Source organism: Solanum verrucosum, unplaced genomic scaffold (assembly GCF_900185275.1).
Source record: "Solanum verrucosum unplaced genomic scaffold, falcon-dt-bn FXZP01000268.1, whole genome shotgun sequence".
In the NCBI taxonomy this organism is placed as follows: Eukaryota; Viridiplantae; Streptophyta; class Magnoliopsida; order Solanales; family Solanaceae; genus Solanum; species Solanum verrucosum.
The window spans coordinates 731,053-747,689 of record NW_026019957.1 but is presented as its reverse complement, the minus strand read 5'-3'; the positions used below and the strand labels follow the sequence as shown (position 1 = coordinate 747,689).

At 35.5% G+C, this 16,637-nt stretch overlaps 1 protein-coding gene across 1 annotated transcript; it reads right to left on the bottom strand.

Moving 5' to 3' along the window:
- Positions 1-278: 278 nt before the first annotated feature.
- LOC125814496 (E4 SUMO-protein ligase PIAL2) lies at positions 279-13,593 on the bottom strand. Its single transcript, XM_049493948.1, has 16 exons — positions 13,340-13,593; positions 10,846-10,918; positions 8,677-8,742; positions 6,461-6,526; positions 6,280-6,362; positions 5,631-5,682; positions 5,463-5,534; positions 5,149-5,216; positions 4,987-5,035; positions 4,806-4,890; positions 4,502-4,603; positions 4,272-4,323; positions 3,305-3,356; positions 2,583-2,699; positions 1,640-2,512; positions 279-1,249 (listed from the first exon to the last, which is right to left on the bottom strand). Exons 1-16 carry the CDS (start codon positions 13,534-13,536, stop codon positions 605-607), a joined length of 2,652 nt encoding a protein of 883 aa, XP_049349905.1. The 5' UTR covers positions 13,537-13,593; the 3' UTR covers positions 279-604.
- Between the last annotated feature and the right edge of the window lie 3,044 nt (positions 13,594-16,637).

Sequence of the window (16,637 nt, the reverse complement as noted above, 5' to 3'; positions counted from 1 at the left end):
TATATTTAGTCCATTGATTTTCTTAAATTTGTTCCACCAACTCTTTTGGGTCCCAAATTTTATGGGTCCATCCGAAACAACGACGACTTTCATTAGAAAGAAGAAAAACAAGGGTGGCCTTTCCTAGCCCGCAGTTTGCTTAGGGCTAGGTTAGGCTGCCATTTTAAAGAGGGATGGCAGGCAATTGCCAGAAAATCAGCTACAAAAGGGGCACTACTGAATTCTGATAATGGCTTTGGGCTACTGGTGGGAAAGGATCATTCATTTAAATGATTCTATTTTAGTAGAAACCTGAGTTTTCATGATATATTATATGTCAAACATGTTGAATTACAATAGAAAAATTCCACACATGGTCATTAAATATTACCTACTATAATAACAAACTCAGAGACTACTTTTTGTCACACTAGAGTAGTGTCAAACTGTTGCTTGTTAGATGGGAGTTGAGCATCACTTCGGATTGGAATTTACAAAAGAAAGAACGGCATTTTCCCCTATCTACGTGTAATATAACACTGGGTCAAGGTATCTGTACTGTAAAGTGACCATGGAAGCAAAATTTGAGACGATAAATACAGTCGCCAACAAACATGTCCTAGTTCTACTGCATTCCTGAGGAGCGCTCGGGTAAAATGCCTGAAATATCAGATGCATTGGCAGGAGCTGTAGATGGAAAGTTCACTGGCTGCGTACTATGAGCACCTCTATTAGCCAAAAGGACTTGCAGTTGGGGTGAAAGATTAGGTGGAATAGATGGTCTGGCAGCTTGAGCTTGAGCTTGCTGTGTTGGCTTAAGTATGAACTGTTGCAGTGCTTCAGAATAAGCTCGTCCTGAAAGGCTTCCACGCATACGGCCTGTAGGCCGCCAGTTTGGATCTAGCTGGGGATCCATGGAAATATCTGTCCTTGTGACTGGTGTCGTGCCTCCTGTACTACCCCTCTGGTCCGGGGCCAATGGTGTCCTGAACCTGTCAGCACTACCTGGGAGTGGAGACACAGTTCTAGGAGAGTAAACAGGTCTCACCACTTGTGTGGTTTGCTGAGTTGTGACAACTCGGGTGTGTTGTCCACCAGCAAGTGCCCGATTAACACCAACTTGTGAACTTCCTTGCTTCAGGGCTTCCCATCTATCCCAAGTAGCTGATTGGGTCGGACCTTGAGACTGGCTCATTGAATAGGGTGTTCTCATGCTAGGAGTTTGACGGCCAACAGAATGTTGAGATGGTTGAACATGAGGAAGAGAACGCTAGCAGAAAGAAAAAGGATAATTAGAAGCCATTGAGAATAGACAGAATAAAGACATATGCAGAAGCGCAGGAAGTTAGAAGCCATAGACAATAGACAGAATAAAGACATGCACGGGAAGTTGGAAACATTATAAGCAGCCTCAAAAGGAGAAATTCTGTGATACCAAGCAAAACATGCAAAGTTAGGTGGTCAAGGAACTCCTAGAAAATGGAAGCAAACACACCCTATACAGACAGGTGATGGTCTTCTCATACCAGAGCACACACAATGCTTCAACAATCACAGATAAAGGAACGTCTCAAGAGACCAAAACCAGCAAAGAAAGACTTGAATCATATTTTAGTCAGAACTTCAAAATATAACCAAAAAATTACACCTGTGCACTCACCTTCTGTGGTAATACTGATGAGGTCGTGCGTGCCTGAACCAGGTCCAAGTCAGAAAAGGAATGTCTCTCCAATTCACTTCTTAGATTGGAACCATCCAATGACGCAATAGGCAAATCCTGAGTAGCTGCTGAAGGACCAGCATGGAACAAGGGATTCATTGTGCTTTGTTGTCTCTGCTGAGGAACAGGAGTGTTCATCTGGGCTGGAAGGGCCTGAACTGCAACAGGAGTTCTGTTTGCAGGCCTGGCTGCAGTTGGAAACCTTCCATATTCATTGCTGAGTGCAGAGTTCCCAAATTGGAACTGTTGTAACTGCAGCTGCAGCAAATTGGAAGAAGATAGTCCACTGTCGAGTATAGAGGTTGGAATAAAAGCATTTCCCTCAGTGTTGAAAGCGGGAGATATTGCATCTGTGAAGACAGGCAACTGGACCAAGTCGGTTCTAGCAGGCTCAGAAGCACTGCCAGTTTGCATACTGGACCAAGAACTAGATGTCCCTATTCCACACGAGGACAAATAGATTCTTGACCAGAAATCATCCGTCATATCAGGAGCACCTGTCTGATTGATTTCACTTGGATTATTCACAGCTGTTGTTTTCTGAACATTAGATTGCATTTGAATGTTCGTAGGAAAATTTTTGCTGTCTTCAGTTTCAGCAGGATTCATGTCATCATCTATGTCAGTAAGATCTAAAACATCACCGGGAGCATTTGAAGGACCATCAGAACCTCTACGTGGACTATCTTGAGCAATTTCAGGGGTTTTATCCCTGGGCTTTTCAGAATAGTCATCACTTTCCATGATTGCCTTCCATGAACCATCTGACGAGATCATGACATCTGTGACATCCTCACTCACCTCTTTCAAAACCTTTAGAAGAAAAAAAATGTTACTTCTAGATAGGTAATTTCTGGTAAGTATAATACAGCATGCCACTTGCCTTGAACATATCTTGATCAATATGAATATCAGTGAAACACACATGTTGATTACAATGAGGACAACGCCACGATGGTCTCCTTGAATTTATGTCAATATAGTTGTCAAAATCAAAACACTGCCAAGAAAAACACGAACAGTGCAAACCGGTAAGGGTAGGGAATAACAGTGAAGAAAAATTGACAAAGAGCCCGTTTGGATTGGCTTTAAAAAGTGGCTTTTAAAAAGTAACTTTTTAAAGTCCAAACATAAATGACTTTTAAGTCCAAAAAAAAAAAAGTAAGGAGAGTCCTACTTTTGACTTTTAACTTATTTTAAGTCATTTTAAACTTATTTTATGTTATTTTTAAATTTGTCAAATACTCTCAAAAGCTAAAAATAACTTAAAAGTAGGTTTGACCAACTTTTAAGTCAATCCAAACAGGCTCTAAATAAGTGCACCCATGAAGCTTCTTGCTAAGATTTTCTTGATGTAAAACATCTACCAATGCTAATGACTACACAATCTTCTAGAAATTTTCTGAGGAACCTATATATTAGATCATTAGACGTCTTTTGGAGGATCAGCCACATCCATATTTCTAACAGATTAAAGACCTTAAATAAAAACAAATGAAAGAGGAAAAGTAGAGGTAAGTTTTTAACATGTATGTGAGCTATACTATACTCTGGCATGAGAGATCAGATAATAATTTATTTTGGATCACGCAAAAAGGCATGCACCTGAAGATGTTTGCAAGAATGTCCTTTTACTGGAGTTTTAATACGCTTAAAGCTGTAAAGGCAAACAAAAAGTAATCAGCAATGTAACACAACAGCCAGCATCACGAAAAGAAAGGTGCGTATCTTTTGGGGCAGAGGGTGGTAAGTGAGGTAAATATACATGGGCTCCCAAGGTTGATTACAACTACATGGGTTCAGTAAGGTGTTTACCATAAGGGGCAATAAGCCCTTTCTTTTATAATATTGTTAGCAACATATTCCCGCTCGGGGAAGAATGAAGTGAAACGGATTTGGTTTGTTCCGAAATATGAGGAGATACAACCCCTCTCAAATTGATGGCCAACTATCTTAGATGAATTGACCAATGCAACCTTACTTAAAATAAATTATGCTGACGCATATAAAATATGCTTATAATCATGACAGGAAGTACCTTATCTCAATCATGTCTTCCCCATCATTCCTAATCCACACACCAAAGTTTCGTAAACCCTAAGTATGTTCCAGAATGGAAGGGGAGGGGATTATGCTAGTCCTTATTCGTTAGGAAGTCTAGGGTTCAAGACAAATGGAGATAATTGTCCTGAAACCATAAAAACCTTAAGGTATATATAGACTAAAGTAACTCTGCTCAAAAGAGCACTTCTCTTTCTTCCTTACTTTTGTGTGTGTGTTGGTTCTTACCAACCTCTAATAACTGAGGGTACCAAGATGGCAGTCATCTCTTCACAGAAGAAAGCACAAAGAGCAGTGTCATTCTGAGTTTTGAGATGATAAGGGGTGGAAAGAAAACAAATAGGAAAACAGAAATTTGCATTTTTTTACTATCATCATCAAGAATGAAGCTAATCATGCACAAGGAGTACAGGGAAAAGGAAAAAAATTACACACATGTCAAGATAACAAAAGCCACTTCATAAAGATAACCTTGTCAAACTCCGAAGCAACAAAGCTTGGAAAAGCATACCTTATAGGGCAATTCAGAGAAATTCTTGATGGCCCCTCAATAATCTCAGAATCTGCATTAATGAAACAGCATATTAATCATTTCTCCTTATAAGGAGGTCTCTTCAGACTTCTCATTGGAGGATGGTGGGAATGGAAAACTTGAACTATACATCTAGTCAAGTGGGTAACAAGTAACAAACTCCATGTAAAAAGACTAAAAAAAAGGTGAAACATAGAATAAGAACAAACCTGGATCAACAGAAGAAACAGGAGCCTGCTCGTAATCAGGGAGTGTGGCCTGAACAGGGGTAGAAATCTCACTCATGAAGGCAACAGCTATGATATAATTTCCTTCATAATAAGCACAGAAAAGAGTTAGTACTATTCAGTTTCTGTTAGAGTGGCTTAGAGTCCCATATCATTTGGGGAATTCTCTCCTTATATAGACTTGGGAAATCCTCTCCTCATAAGCTAGTTTTTGGGGCTGAGTTAGGCCCAAGTGTCATATCATTACATTTGTTTAAAAAAAACTGGAATATATCTTCAAACACACCGTTAAATTGGCCCACGGCTTGAAGAAGATTTGTTCCAAATTTAAGCATATGAGGTACAGGAGATGGAAGCTGAGGTCCAGGGTCCTAGCAAAAGAAACATAACTTTAGGTAATTTGAGTCCCAGTAAGACACAAGACGTCCCTATACTAACACATCTGCAAAGTTTTAGCGGTAACGGACCATTGACACATTAGTCCTCCTTCCGACGGGAGTCCCATTTAGAAGAAAGCTGCAGAAGTGGCATTAATGGCAATTAGAATTGTCAGAGTAATTTAACCTGCCAAATGTCAAAGTCAATATGCCAAAGCCATTTCAATCAGTAAAAACTAAAACACTTCATACTTCACTTGAGGAGGCGTTACAAGACATAGTGAGGTCTCCAGATTATCTATTTGTGCAACAAATAGTCTCTGCAGATAAAAGGAAACATAAAAATGAGCAATATTTTCCAGAGGTAATCAAGGTTTCCAATTTTGATGCATTGCTGGAATGAAAAATAAGAAGTCAAGAAAGCAACAAACTGATGAATAACAAAATACAGATAACGAGGGCGCACATAATGTCCTCAATAAAGACCGAGAGTCTTACCTACCTGCCGCAAAGGAAAAAAAGATATATAAATATGATTTATTGTAATTATCTAGGAGTTCTCTTACCACTTTCTCTCCTTCAGAAAGGTTCATATTCTTTGTTATCTGGAAATCATTCACATAGGCACCAAATCCAGGCTACAAGATTGCAAAAAATGTGGCATCAATATCACCAGCAATATAATTACACTAGCTCACAGGCCACCACTAGGGGGATGTGTTTTAAATTAATACCTTGGCCTCCAAGAAAGAAACTATCTGACCCATTTTCAGCCGTGGATAAAATCTGTCAATCCGCAAACAAACAAAAGATTGAAATGTAGTTATGCACATGTTCCAATGAAAATAACTGTACTAACCAAGTAGGCTCATCAATGAAAAATTCGACCTCTAACTGAACAGTGGAAGAAAGCCACGAGATATACATGTCACTGTAAAATCTGGCCCAAGGGTCAAAATTCACTGTAATTAAAAAATTAAAATTAAAAAAAACCCTCTTGCATGCAATTTTAAGCTTTAGAGTGTAGCATAAAAAATACAACCTCCACGGTCTTAACAGAACACCCTTTTCCTTTACGAAAGAATGAGATTTGTTACTTTCACATGTTGGGCATTAGCGTTCAGTGTTACAATATTTTACTTAAATGAATTGGCAAAACGATACTGTGAGTAGCAGTAATAATCAACCAATAAGAAAGGGGAGAAAATACAAGATTCTTTAGCTGCAAGATTTTTGAACAACTGTACAATTAAACCACAAATATTCTTTACGAAAACTAATCTTTGGTATATAAAGCAAATAGTAATCTGAGGTAAGTTGAGCCATACACCATAGAATGAAAGATTCAAAAATTAAGATTTCACTGCAGGAAAAGATGCCTACCTTGACATTATCGTCGAAATAATTGTTGAAGAACTGCTTGGTTCAGTGTTAAAATCTAATGTGGTGCAGAAGCTGCTGGAAATCTGAACATGCAAACAGAAAAGGAAGAAAAAATCAATGAAACATCAATTAAAAGAAGCGAGATAGCTAAATGACATAGCAAACCAGCAAGTTTATCCACCTCGTTTGCAAGATCACAAAGTTCCTTGGCATCTTTCTCCGTAAACCACCCACTATGACAAGCATTCTATCAAATAAAGAACCTGGTCAATAAAGAAATTGCGGGAAGTGCCAATAACAAGCATATTTAATGCATGCAAAGTGGTAATCAGTAAGCTTAAGTATATCCTGTAAAACACCATATAGTTTAATAAAAAGAGCACCGCCCTAGGCTTAGAACTTCGCAGGTTATGTCATTCACAATAGTGGAAAATAGAACAACTCGAGCCAATGCACGGGAGAATTTCATTGGAGGTGGAACTCTTTTATCCGACCAATCAATCAACTAAAGCTCAATCCTAAACAAGTTGGGTTTGGCAATAACTAATATGAATCGGAGTTTCTTAACACTTGGGCCACAACCCATAAGCTTCTACCCCTCCAACAATTTAAAAAAAAAAACACAAGCTTCTATCCCTGCACTGCAACTCCTCTATTTGGACCCATTTCATCCCGAAATATGCAAGTAAATTGTGTTTTATAAACCCTCCGTCCCATTTTATGTGAGATAGTTTGACTCGGCACGGAGTTTAAGAAAGAAAGACTTTTAAAACTTGTGGTCCAAAATGAATAATAGAAATTTGTGTGGCTGTAAATCATTTCATTAAGGGTAAAATAGACATTTTATATTTAAATTGTTACTTAATATAGAAATGTGTCATTCTTTTTGGGACTAACTAAAAAAGAAAGCAAGTCACATAAATTGGGACAGAGGGAGTAGCAAATTAAGGTTCTTCAAAATTAGAGGTTCTCTACATCTACACTTACCCTTACCAGGACTTAGTAGACAAGTTTGGACATGAATTTGGTAATAATTTTAGAAAATGTAGTATTTGAAGTTGTGTCTAGACATGCATTTCAAAATGGTAAAAGTTTTGTGAGGGGGAAATTTACTTGAAAAAATGATACTTGATAAACTCAACTTCCAAGTTGGAGTAAAACAATTGATCACAATGTATATCCAATGTTTTTGGGGAAAAAATTGCAAAAAGCAAAATATGTAAAGCCCAAACGAGCCCTTAATATAAGTGTACGAACAACAATAAACCTTAATCCAAGAAAAAACAAATAAACCTTAATCCACAGGTAGTATATGGATCTCTTTCGTTCCATTGTATTCTTTTTTAGTTAATCCAAGTAGCGATAGCAATTTGAACAAGAAATTGAGGGTTTGGAGAAAAATGGAGCAAGAAGGTGGGACTAGCAGAAAGGAGATTCCCCTTGGTGCGCCGGAGGAAATTGCCAAGGCTCCAAGAAATTTTGAGGAGACAACAGTCTTGCAGATCTGGTGCATGTTTCTTAACTTATGCGGAGTTCAATTGGCTATGTCAGCAAACATCAGACAAGTTCTCTGTAGTTGGAGAAGTTAGAGAATGAGGAAGCAACAATAGAAGATATGGATGACTATCCCCATTATGCATAGCATGGAAAATTTGGCTCGGCAGGAAATGAAGATGCTTTGATGGAAACCAGGAAAACATCTATTCAGTTGCAAGCAGATGTATTGTATTCAATATTTAAGTAGTGTAATGTTGTTTTTGAACTGATTCTGATGTAAGTTTAGACTTTCTGGAATCCTTGCAGGTTTAAAAGGATTCTCTGTGCTGCAATGGTTGTTCCGATTCAGTACTAGCTTGGTCTTGAATGTTACTAATAAAATTTCCTTTATTAAAGATAGAATGACTGCCATCTTTTAATACATTTTTTTCTCATGCAATTTTGCATCTACCTCATCCCTTTTCAGTACATTCAATTATTATTTTTTTGAGAAGGTAACATTTAGAAATCTACACGGTATCGTACCTATGGATTTGGGTCTTTTGGCATCTACACAACACATGATCAAACCATCTCAAGCAACATTCTCTCATTTTTTCCTCTATAAAATGCTACATCCACTCTGTCTCTAATGTGATCATTTCTAATCGAATCTTTTAACCAAATTAAACTTAACCTCTAAACCTAACATCCATGAATATTATATCAATAAAACAACTTACCATTCTCAAAAAAAAAAAAAATATTATATCAATAAAACAACCAGATAACTTGACTTGGTAATCTATTTTTTGCAGAAATGAAAGCTGAAACATCACTTGCAACGTTTGTGATTGCGGAAGCCAGCAAAACATGCATTCATTCAAAATTATCCCATAAAGTCGAGTGCCTAGGAATTACCTTGACAGAAATCATAAGGACCATGACATGTGCTAGCAGTAACGTATCACAGGGGATTCTGCATACCTACACGATGCCATGAATTTAGAAGAAGAAAAAAGAACTTAAGTTTCAGTTATTCATTTGATAAAAAGGTATATCGTCACAGATAGGAAACTATGGACTATATAAGCAATTTCATATAATAGGGATTAAAGAGTATACATTCTTTGCATAAGCGAACTATACAGATCACATGGATTGCAATCAGCCAACTAATTGTAGCAATCCACAGCTCAATTAGAACATTAATAGATTTGCTTCAAGATCCAGCTTCACGATTGAATTGTGTTCTAAAAAATGGCTGCCTATTTTTCAAAAGTCGGTTGGTGATTCCCCGTTCGTCATTACATATTCCCATGCTCCTTCAGGAATTTCACTCCTCACCTACAGGTGGACACTCCATCTTTTCCGGACATACAAGCGCATTTCACAAGTGTTGTATTGGAGTGGAATCAAAAGGAATGACAGAACTTTGTGGCTAGTTGTGAAGTTTGCAAGCAGAACAAGTAGGAAGCCCTTAGTCCCGCTAGCTTGCTGCGACCATTACCTATTCCTACTCAAGTTTGGATTGATATTTCTATGGATTTCATCAGAGGTTACCAAAAGCAATGGGACATGATACTATACTTGTTGTGGTGGACCGTTTCACTAAATATAGTCATTTTCTCCTCTTATCTCATCCATATACAGCAAAGAGTGTTGATGCGCTATTTGTTCGTGAGATTGTACGTCTGCATGGTTTTCCCAAATCGATTGTGTCTGATCGAGACCAGGTTTTTGCCAGCCAATTTGGCAAGAATTGTTCAAGTTGCCCGATACTAGTCTCAAATTGAGCTCAGGTTATCACCCTCAAATAGATGGTCAAACTGAGGTTGTTAACCGCTCTTTGGAGACTTATTTACGTTGTTTTGCAGGGGCACATCCAAAAAAAATGGCCAAGAATTCCTTGGGCTGAATTTTGGTTCAATACCACTTACCATGGTTCTACTTCTACCCAGATGACCCCTTTTAGAGCTTTATATGGGCAAGGTCCTCCCTCTTTGTCGCGTTTCACTGATAAAATTTCTGTTGTAGAAGAGGTTAATCAGCAGCTTATGGCTCGCAACACTATTTTAGATGAACTCAAAGCTAATTTGACCCATGCTCAAGCTCAAATGAAAGTTTATGTTGATGCTAAGCGCCATGAAGTTGTGTTTCAGCCTGGTGGTTTGGTTTATCTTCGCGTGCAACCTTTCAAACTTCGCTCACTTGCTAAAAAGGTTAATCAGAAGTTAAGTCCTCGTTATTATGGGACATATACTATCTTGAATAAAATTGGTGAAGTTGCTTATCGCCTAGATTTACCCCCTCATTCATGGGTCCATCCAATATTTCATGTTTCTTGGCAAAAGCGTGCAGTAGAGGATTCTACTCCAATTCAGCAACTCCCTCCTTTCTTATCTGAAGAACTTGAAATGCAAGTGCAACCTGAAGGTGTAGTAGATTGTCGTACTCTTGAATGGCTCCAAGAGGTGTTAATTAAGTGGAAGGACTTAGCACCTGGGAATCCTATGAAGTCATTGATGCACAGTTTCCTCAATTTCACCTTGAGGACAAGGTGAAACTCGTTGGGACGGGTATTGTTATACCTGCTATTAATAGGGTCTATATCCGCATGAAGAAGGGTGAAAATAAGGCTTAAATGTAACTATTTTATTTATTAATTATTATGTGTATGTATTTCTAGTAGTTACCTAGCATTTTAGGTAGTTATTTTGTGATAAATAGTACTAGGAAGAAGAAAAGATAGTCAGTCGTTTGGTAGGATTTTCTCTGGCAGATTTGGAGGTTAAGGTTCCTCAAAATACCTTGGTTGTTAGAAGTATCCTCTATTTGCTATTTGTAAGACTTATTTTATATGTTGGTGTTGGTAAATTACAGTTGAGGTGTTGTTCCTATTTCTGTATTGCATTTGGAAGTTTACAGATTTGTTGTTAGGAGAGTTTGGGTTCCTAAAAGTGAACACAATTGACAATGACACTTCACCTATTTCCTGATATAACATTAATGTTTTATGCTACACAACTCATAATCAGATCAATGAAGTTAATGCAATATGATGAAATCGACTTCGTGTTACAAGAGTACCTGTTTCACCAGTAAAGGTAAATCTTGAGCTCTATTTGGGACCTCCCGGTTTGCAATGGCAAAATCAATGCCTCTGCATTAATCAAAGATCAATCAATCAAGAACAGTTAACATGATAAAGAAACATAGACTATGTGTCCCTTCTCTGCACTCTAGAAAGGGACACAATACAGAAAAGAAAATGAGTTAAAAATCACCACTACCACTTCCCTAGCTAATTTGACACCATGAACAAGAAAGAGACAGACTCACGTTCCTCCTCCTTTTTTTGATAACTGTGGAACTCATATTCCCAATTTTATTTTATTTTTTTGATAAAAGTAACAGAACTCATATTCCCAATTTAACAGCAGGATTTTGAAAGATGGAGGAAATAAAACTATTTTGCATGATGAATGTGTTGCTCTTGCTGATAACAAGCTAATCTATCTATCCCTGTATTCACACACACACACACACACACACACACATATATATATATATATACACACACACACTAGTTCTCGAACACGTGCGTTGCATGTGTATTCTATGCTAATTAGTACGATTTTAAAAAAATAATAGAAAAGGGTATGAAAAGATTAAGCAGATGTGAGAATTCCAAAAAATGACCGAGCAAAATAAGTCACATGATATAAAACAAAGTAGAAGGAAAACGCAAGCAATGAACAACAAAGAACAAAAATTATTAAGAGCAAAGCAAAGGTCTAAGAAACTAATATAATAAGAATATACCTTTGTTGTTGAAAGTGCTAAGAATACGCCATATATTGGATATTTATTTTTTATTTATGACAAGGGAAACTCGCAGCCGCTACCCTTTGGGTGCGCACAGGGTAAAACCCCGCTCCTATGCAATAGCTCGCAAACCACATAGGAGAGGTAACCCGCACTAGGCAAGACCGGTGCGACGAGCTCGACCCAGAAGGCAAACCCCTTGCTTTCGCTGGCAAGGGGCTTCGAACTTGAGACCTCCAACATGGAAGTACTAAGCCCAAACCACTGGGCCACCCCGAAGGGTCATATATTGGATATTTTTAAAAAGGAAGCATATAACAATTTGACAATGGCCCAGAGGCTAAAAGCCTAAAACTATTTATTTTATAGAAGGTTAAAGAAAATGAAAAGTTCTTTTAACTGATCAAAGCTAAAAAGTAGAAAATAATATTGATTTAAGATAATGTGTGAGTTAAAGGCATAAGATTAATGAATATTATGAATATAAGTTATGAAAATGAAGGGGTGTAGTTATGGAGTTGATTTTAAATGAAAAAGTAATTTTTTAAAACGAAATAAATTAGTAGATAAGGGGTATTTTCGTAATCCAACTTTTGACTTAGATTCTTCCCACCTTATATATATAAAGAAAACATGGGCCTGGTGATGTTGCGTCACAATAGATCAGGAAATGCAATTATCTATTTACTCAGATTTTTGGTCTTTTTCTTCCGATCTAATTCAGTTTAATCAATTATCAAATCTAAAAATTAAAGGTCAATTATTGCTCCTGATAAAAAGGAGACAGTCAAAGCACCGGTTTCAAAATTCTGAGAAAACGTTTCAAACCAGATCTTGCGCTAACACCTCCAGTTTTCAGTACGCCCAACGCAGAGAAAACATCAACAGAAGAAAGAACTTTCCCAGTTAACAAGATTCAAAGCTACAATATTTCTTTGTCTTCCTTTTTCGTTCGCGGGCATATACTGGTTTTTCCCATTTGCATAACAATTGTTCGTTCAGATTAACTTCTTAAACCCTAAATTAGGATTTTTTGTGTCCCAACTTCTTGTTGCTGCAGTATTACTGTGTCTAATAACCTAATGGTATTGTTCAATAGTCCGTGGGATTCAATTGTCATTCTTAACTGCGGGACTCAATGGTTCTTCTTCCACGGTCACGGTACCATACTCTTTGATGGCTTTCCTTTTTGTTGCTATTGGTCTTAGACATGATTGTCCTAATCTGTGTCTTAATACTGCAGGCATGAGTGATGGGCTCCATCTTTTTCTTCTTTTTTGGTTGTTTTCCTTCGAGCTTTAGCCTTTAACTCACAAGGGTATGGCCTAGTGGTCAACGAAGTGGGTTGAGAACCCTGAAGTCTAAGGTTCAAACCTCAGCAGAAACAAAAAAAAAAATACTAAAGTGATTTCTTCGCATCTGTCCTAGCCTTAGTGGACCTAGTACCTAATGGGAGGTTGCAGGTATCACATAGAATTAGTTGAGATGAAGAACAAAGCAAGCTAGAATTTCAAAGACAAATGAGGGGAAAAAATAAATGCTAAGCAGAGTAGATACCCTAAACAATTCAATGTAAAATGCGAAATCAAGTAAAAACTGACACTTAATTGAACAAACGAGGGCTAAAAACCTACACATCAAAACCTAACAACTATAAGCGCAGGTACAAAATCAGGGGGAAAAACAATAACAATTACAGAGGTAGCATATCGATTATTTCCGGCCAAATAAGGTTCGAGAAGGAAAAAAATGGAACCTTGCAAGTGATAGGCAGAGGTGAACGAACTCCTGAGGATCAATTTTGGGCTGATTACACACATGCTTAGCTAATCGGTCAGCTACGGCGGAGATTCGGAACGAATTTACGTATGACGCGCCTGTCATATTGGCTCCTCTGCCAACTCCGGCGTTAACGCCGGTCGCTGGGATGGAGTTCACCGTCGCTCCGGCCATGTTTCGCTCTTCTTCTCTCACAGTGAACTTTTCGGTTTTGTCGAAACAGTTCCACTGTGAATAAGTGCTCTGTTCCAATTTACTACCATCTTTATAATATTGAGTTTTTTGTTTTTCTTTTTTACAATAATTTTTTAATGTGCTTTAATAATTTTTTATATGATCACTGACTTATAAAAAATTTCCTTTTAGATTTTACACTACTTTTATGCTTTGTTCATTATTTTCTTTTCTTTTGATTGAGTTTGATGCACTTTAGCATTTTTCGAATATAATTTCTCTATCTCCTTAAAGAGTCTATTTGACATTGTTGTTGAGAGGTCAAAAGTGTTTTCTTTTTTTGCGAAAAATCACTTATTTCGAAAAAATTAGTGTTTGGCGGTTTTTCTATGGTTGGGAAAAAATAAAAAATTACTGCTTCTTAAAAAAAATAGAAGTAGAAGCGGAAATTAATTTCTTGAAGACTAAAATATCCTTTCATATATACATATTTACCAATATATCTCTTATTAATTAATTAGCATATCTCATAGATTTGGTAAAGTTTTATTCAAGAGTTTATTTTTTATTTTTTATTTTTTATTTTTAAATAATAATTTTATTATTATTTTATGCTTATATATTATTATTATTTTATATTAAATTCTACGTTTTATTTTACAAAATCAGAAACAAATGTAACAACAACATTTTTGTAGGATTAAAAATATGAAGGACTTTATTTATTTTGTAGTGAATTTTTTATATAAAGTAATTTAATTTGCGGAATGGTTTTTAATTTTTTTTTTTTTATATTTTGAATTATATTTAAGTCATCATGTTAATATTTTATTTATTTATTTATGTATAATACTGATTGAAAATTTGAATACGTATATTTTAATTTAATTAAAATAAAATTTTAATTAAAAATTTTCTAATGGAGAGAAACAATCTTAATATCAAAAGTGCATTGATACTTACCATTTTTCGTAATTTGTCGCTCAAAAGCATTTTTTTAAAAAAAAAATTAGTCAAACATGATTTGTTTATCAAAAGCACTTTTCAAATGAAATAGTCAAATACAAATTGTTTTTTTTCAAATGTACTTTATTAAAAAGCCATTTTAAAAAAATGCTTCTAAAAATAAGCAGTTTTTAGTTGCAATGTCAAACAGACAATAAGTATATGCTCTATCCTCCCAACTTAATAAAATTTCACTATATATGTTATTATTATAAAATTTTATTTATATCCAAGTTAACAAACTAAAATTAACTTTCAAAATGTAATTAATATGGAATAACTAATAGGATAATGAAGCAAGAAAAAAAAAATTTAGAAAAAAAAGATACACTAATTAATTATGTACATGTATCTTAGGCATACTGCATACACAAGGACCAGGGGATAAGTATACATCTTTTTAAGAAAATGAAAAAAATATCTAAATAGCTGGTTGCAATATATAGATTCTTAAAATTATTTTTGGAATATATATATATATAATATTATTAACTTATTTTAGAAGAATTTTACAACATAACTATGTTCTATAGTTTGTTTAATTATCAACTAATTCCTATTTAAGCCGATTTTTCAGTTTCTTTGGAAAGAGGGGATAGGGAAATTCGAAACTCCATTATTGGAGTGAAAGGTGTGAACACTTCGCCAGTTAAGTAATAGCGCACTTGTTATATGAGATTGTTAATAATGTAATTTCATTTTTAATATTTATTTATTTTACAAAGGGCAACCAGGAAATTCTTATTATTGATTGTTTATTTTAACTTTTGCAAGATATATAATTTAATTGGAAAATTTTCGTTAGTATATAATTATTGTGAATTTTAAATATATATCTTTTTCCATCTCTCTCATTACCTCATAAATATGCTAGCAAGTGCCATGTTTTTAACAAAGAAATGGAAAAAGGACCCAAGGATGAATAGGAAACAATATCCTTTTGTGTTTTTAAAGACTGAATTTAGAATTTTAGCTTTTATTTTAAATTTTGGAATTTTTAGTATTAGATTTCTTGTATTTGTAAAATTATATGTTCAATCTTAATATTTATCGTAATTTTATTTATTTTTTATATATAAATTTATATTTTATATCAAAAATAGTAAGTTCAAATGAATCTACGACCTACTAACAAAATAGATTCTTCAAGTTTAAAATGCACAATTCATTTCAGAATTTTCATAGGTGCTTAGATGGTTTCCTCTATAAAAAAAAAAACTCCCAATAGTAAGCTTACACTCTTTAGCCATATTAATGAAGCTTTTTATTTCTCATCCGCCGTTCGATAAATATATTGGAGTGTAATTAAATTTAAATTCATTCTAGAAAATTTCACATTGAAGATAAAATACTTTCTAACAAAGACTATTTCGTACTTAAGAAAAATCAAACCGAAGAAATCTAATTAAAGATGAAGACGTATTTACTACTTCACCACCATTTTTATTGATGTTATCGAAATTCAAACTTACTTAAATAAGAGCAACAAAATAGTGACAATCAAAACACATTAAACAAGCTACTACAAACCCTAGTAACTACAGAAGAAAAAAAAATTACCATAGCAAATACAGAAGTAGCGTAAGTAATATTTTCCGCCAAAGAAGATTCGAGAATGAAACAAATTGGTACCTTGCAAGTGAGAGGCAGGGTTGAACGATCTCCTGAGCATCAATTTGGGGCTGATTACATAGCAGCGTTGCAAATCGAGTAGCAGCGACGGAGATTCGGACTGAGTTTACGTACGCGCTCGTCATATTGGCTCCGACGTTAACGCCGGTCGCCGGAAAAGAGTTCGCCGTCGCTCCGGCCATATTTCGATCTTCTCTCACACTACTACTGAACTTTTTCTGTTCTGTTCGTACTGCTCACTGCTCTCTGACCCAATTTAATTACTGGCCGCTTTTATAATTTCAAACTTTTTTTTTTCTTTACAGTATGTGTTTTAATAATAATTTTAAATGATCAATATATATAAGTTTTATTATCTAAAATTAACTTTTGAAATTGAAAATGTATTTAATAAATCGAGAATCTAAGAGAGATGAAGTAACCATCTATATCTCTGTCTTCTCAAATTTTTTATTTTATTTTGT

Coding starts and splice junctions, on each gene's coding strand:
- LOC125814496 (XM_049493948.1), bottom strand. CDS start 13,536: ATGGCCGGAGCGACGGTGAACTCCATCCCAGCGACCGGCGTTAACGCC. Junction 10,919..13,339: donor CTCTGCCTATCACTTGCAAG/GTTCCATTTTTT, acceptor TGATTAATGCAG/AGGCATTGATTTTGCCATTG. Junction 1,250..1,639: donor CATCAGTATTACCACAGAAG/GTGAGTGCACAG, acceptor TCTTTCTGCTAG/CGTTCTCTTCCTCATGTTCA.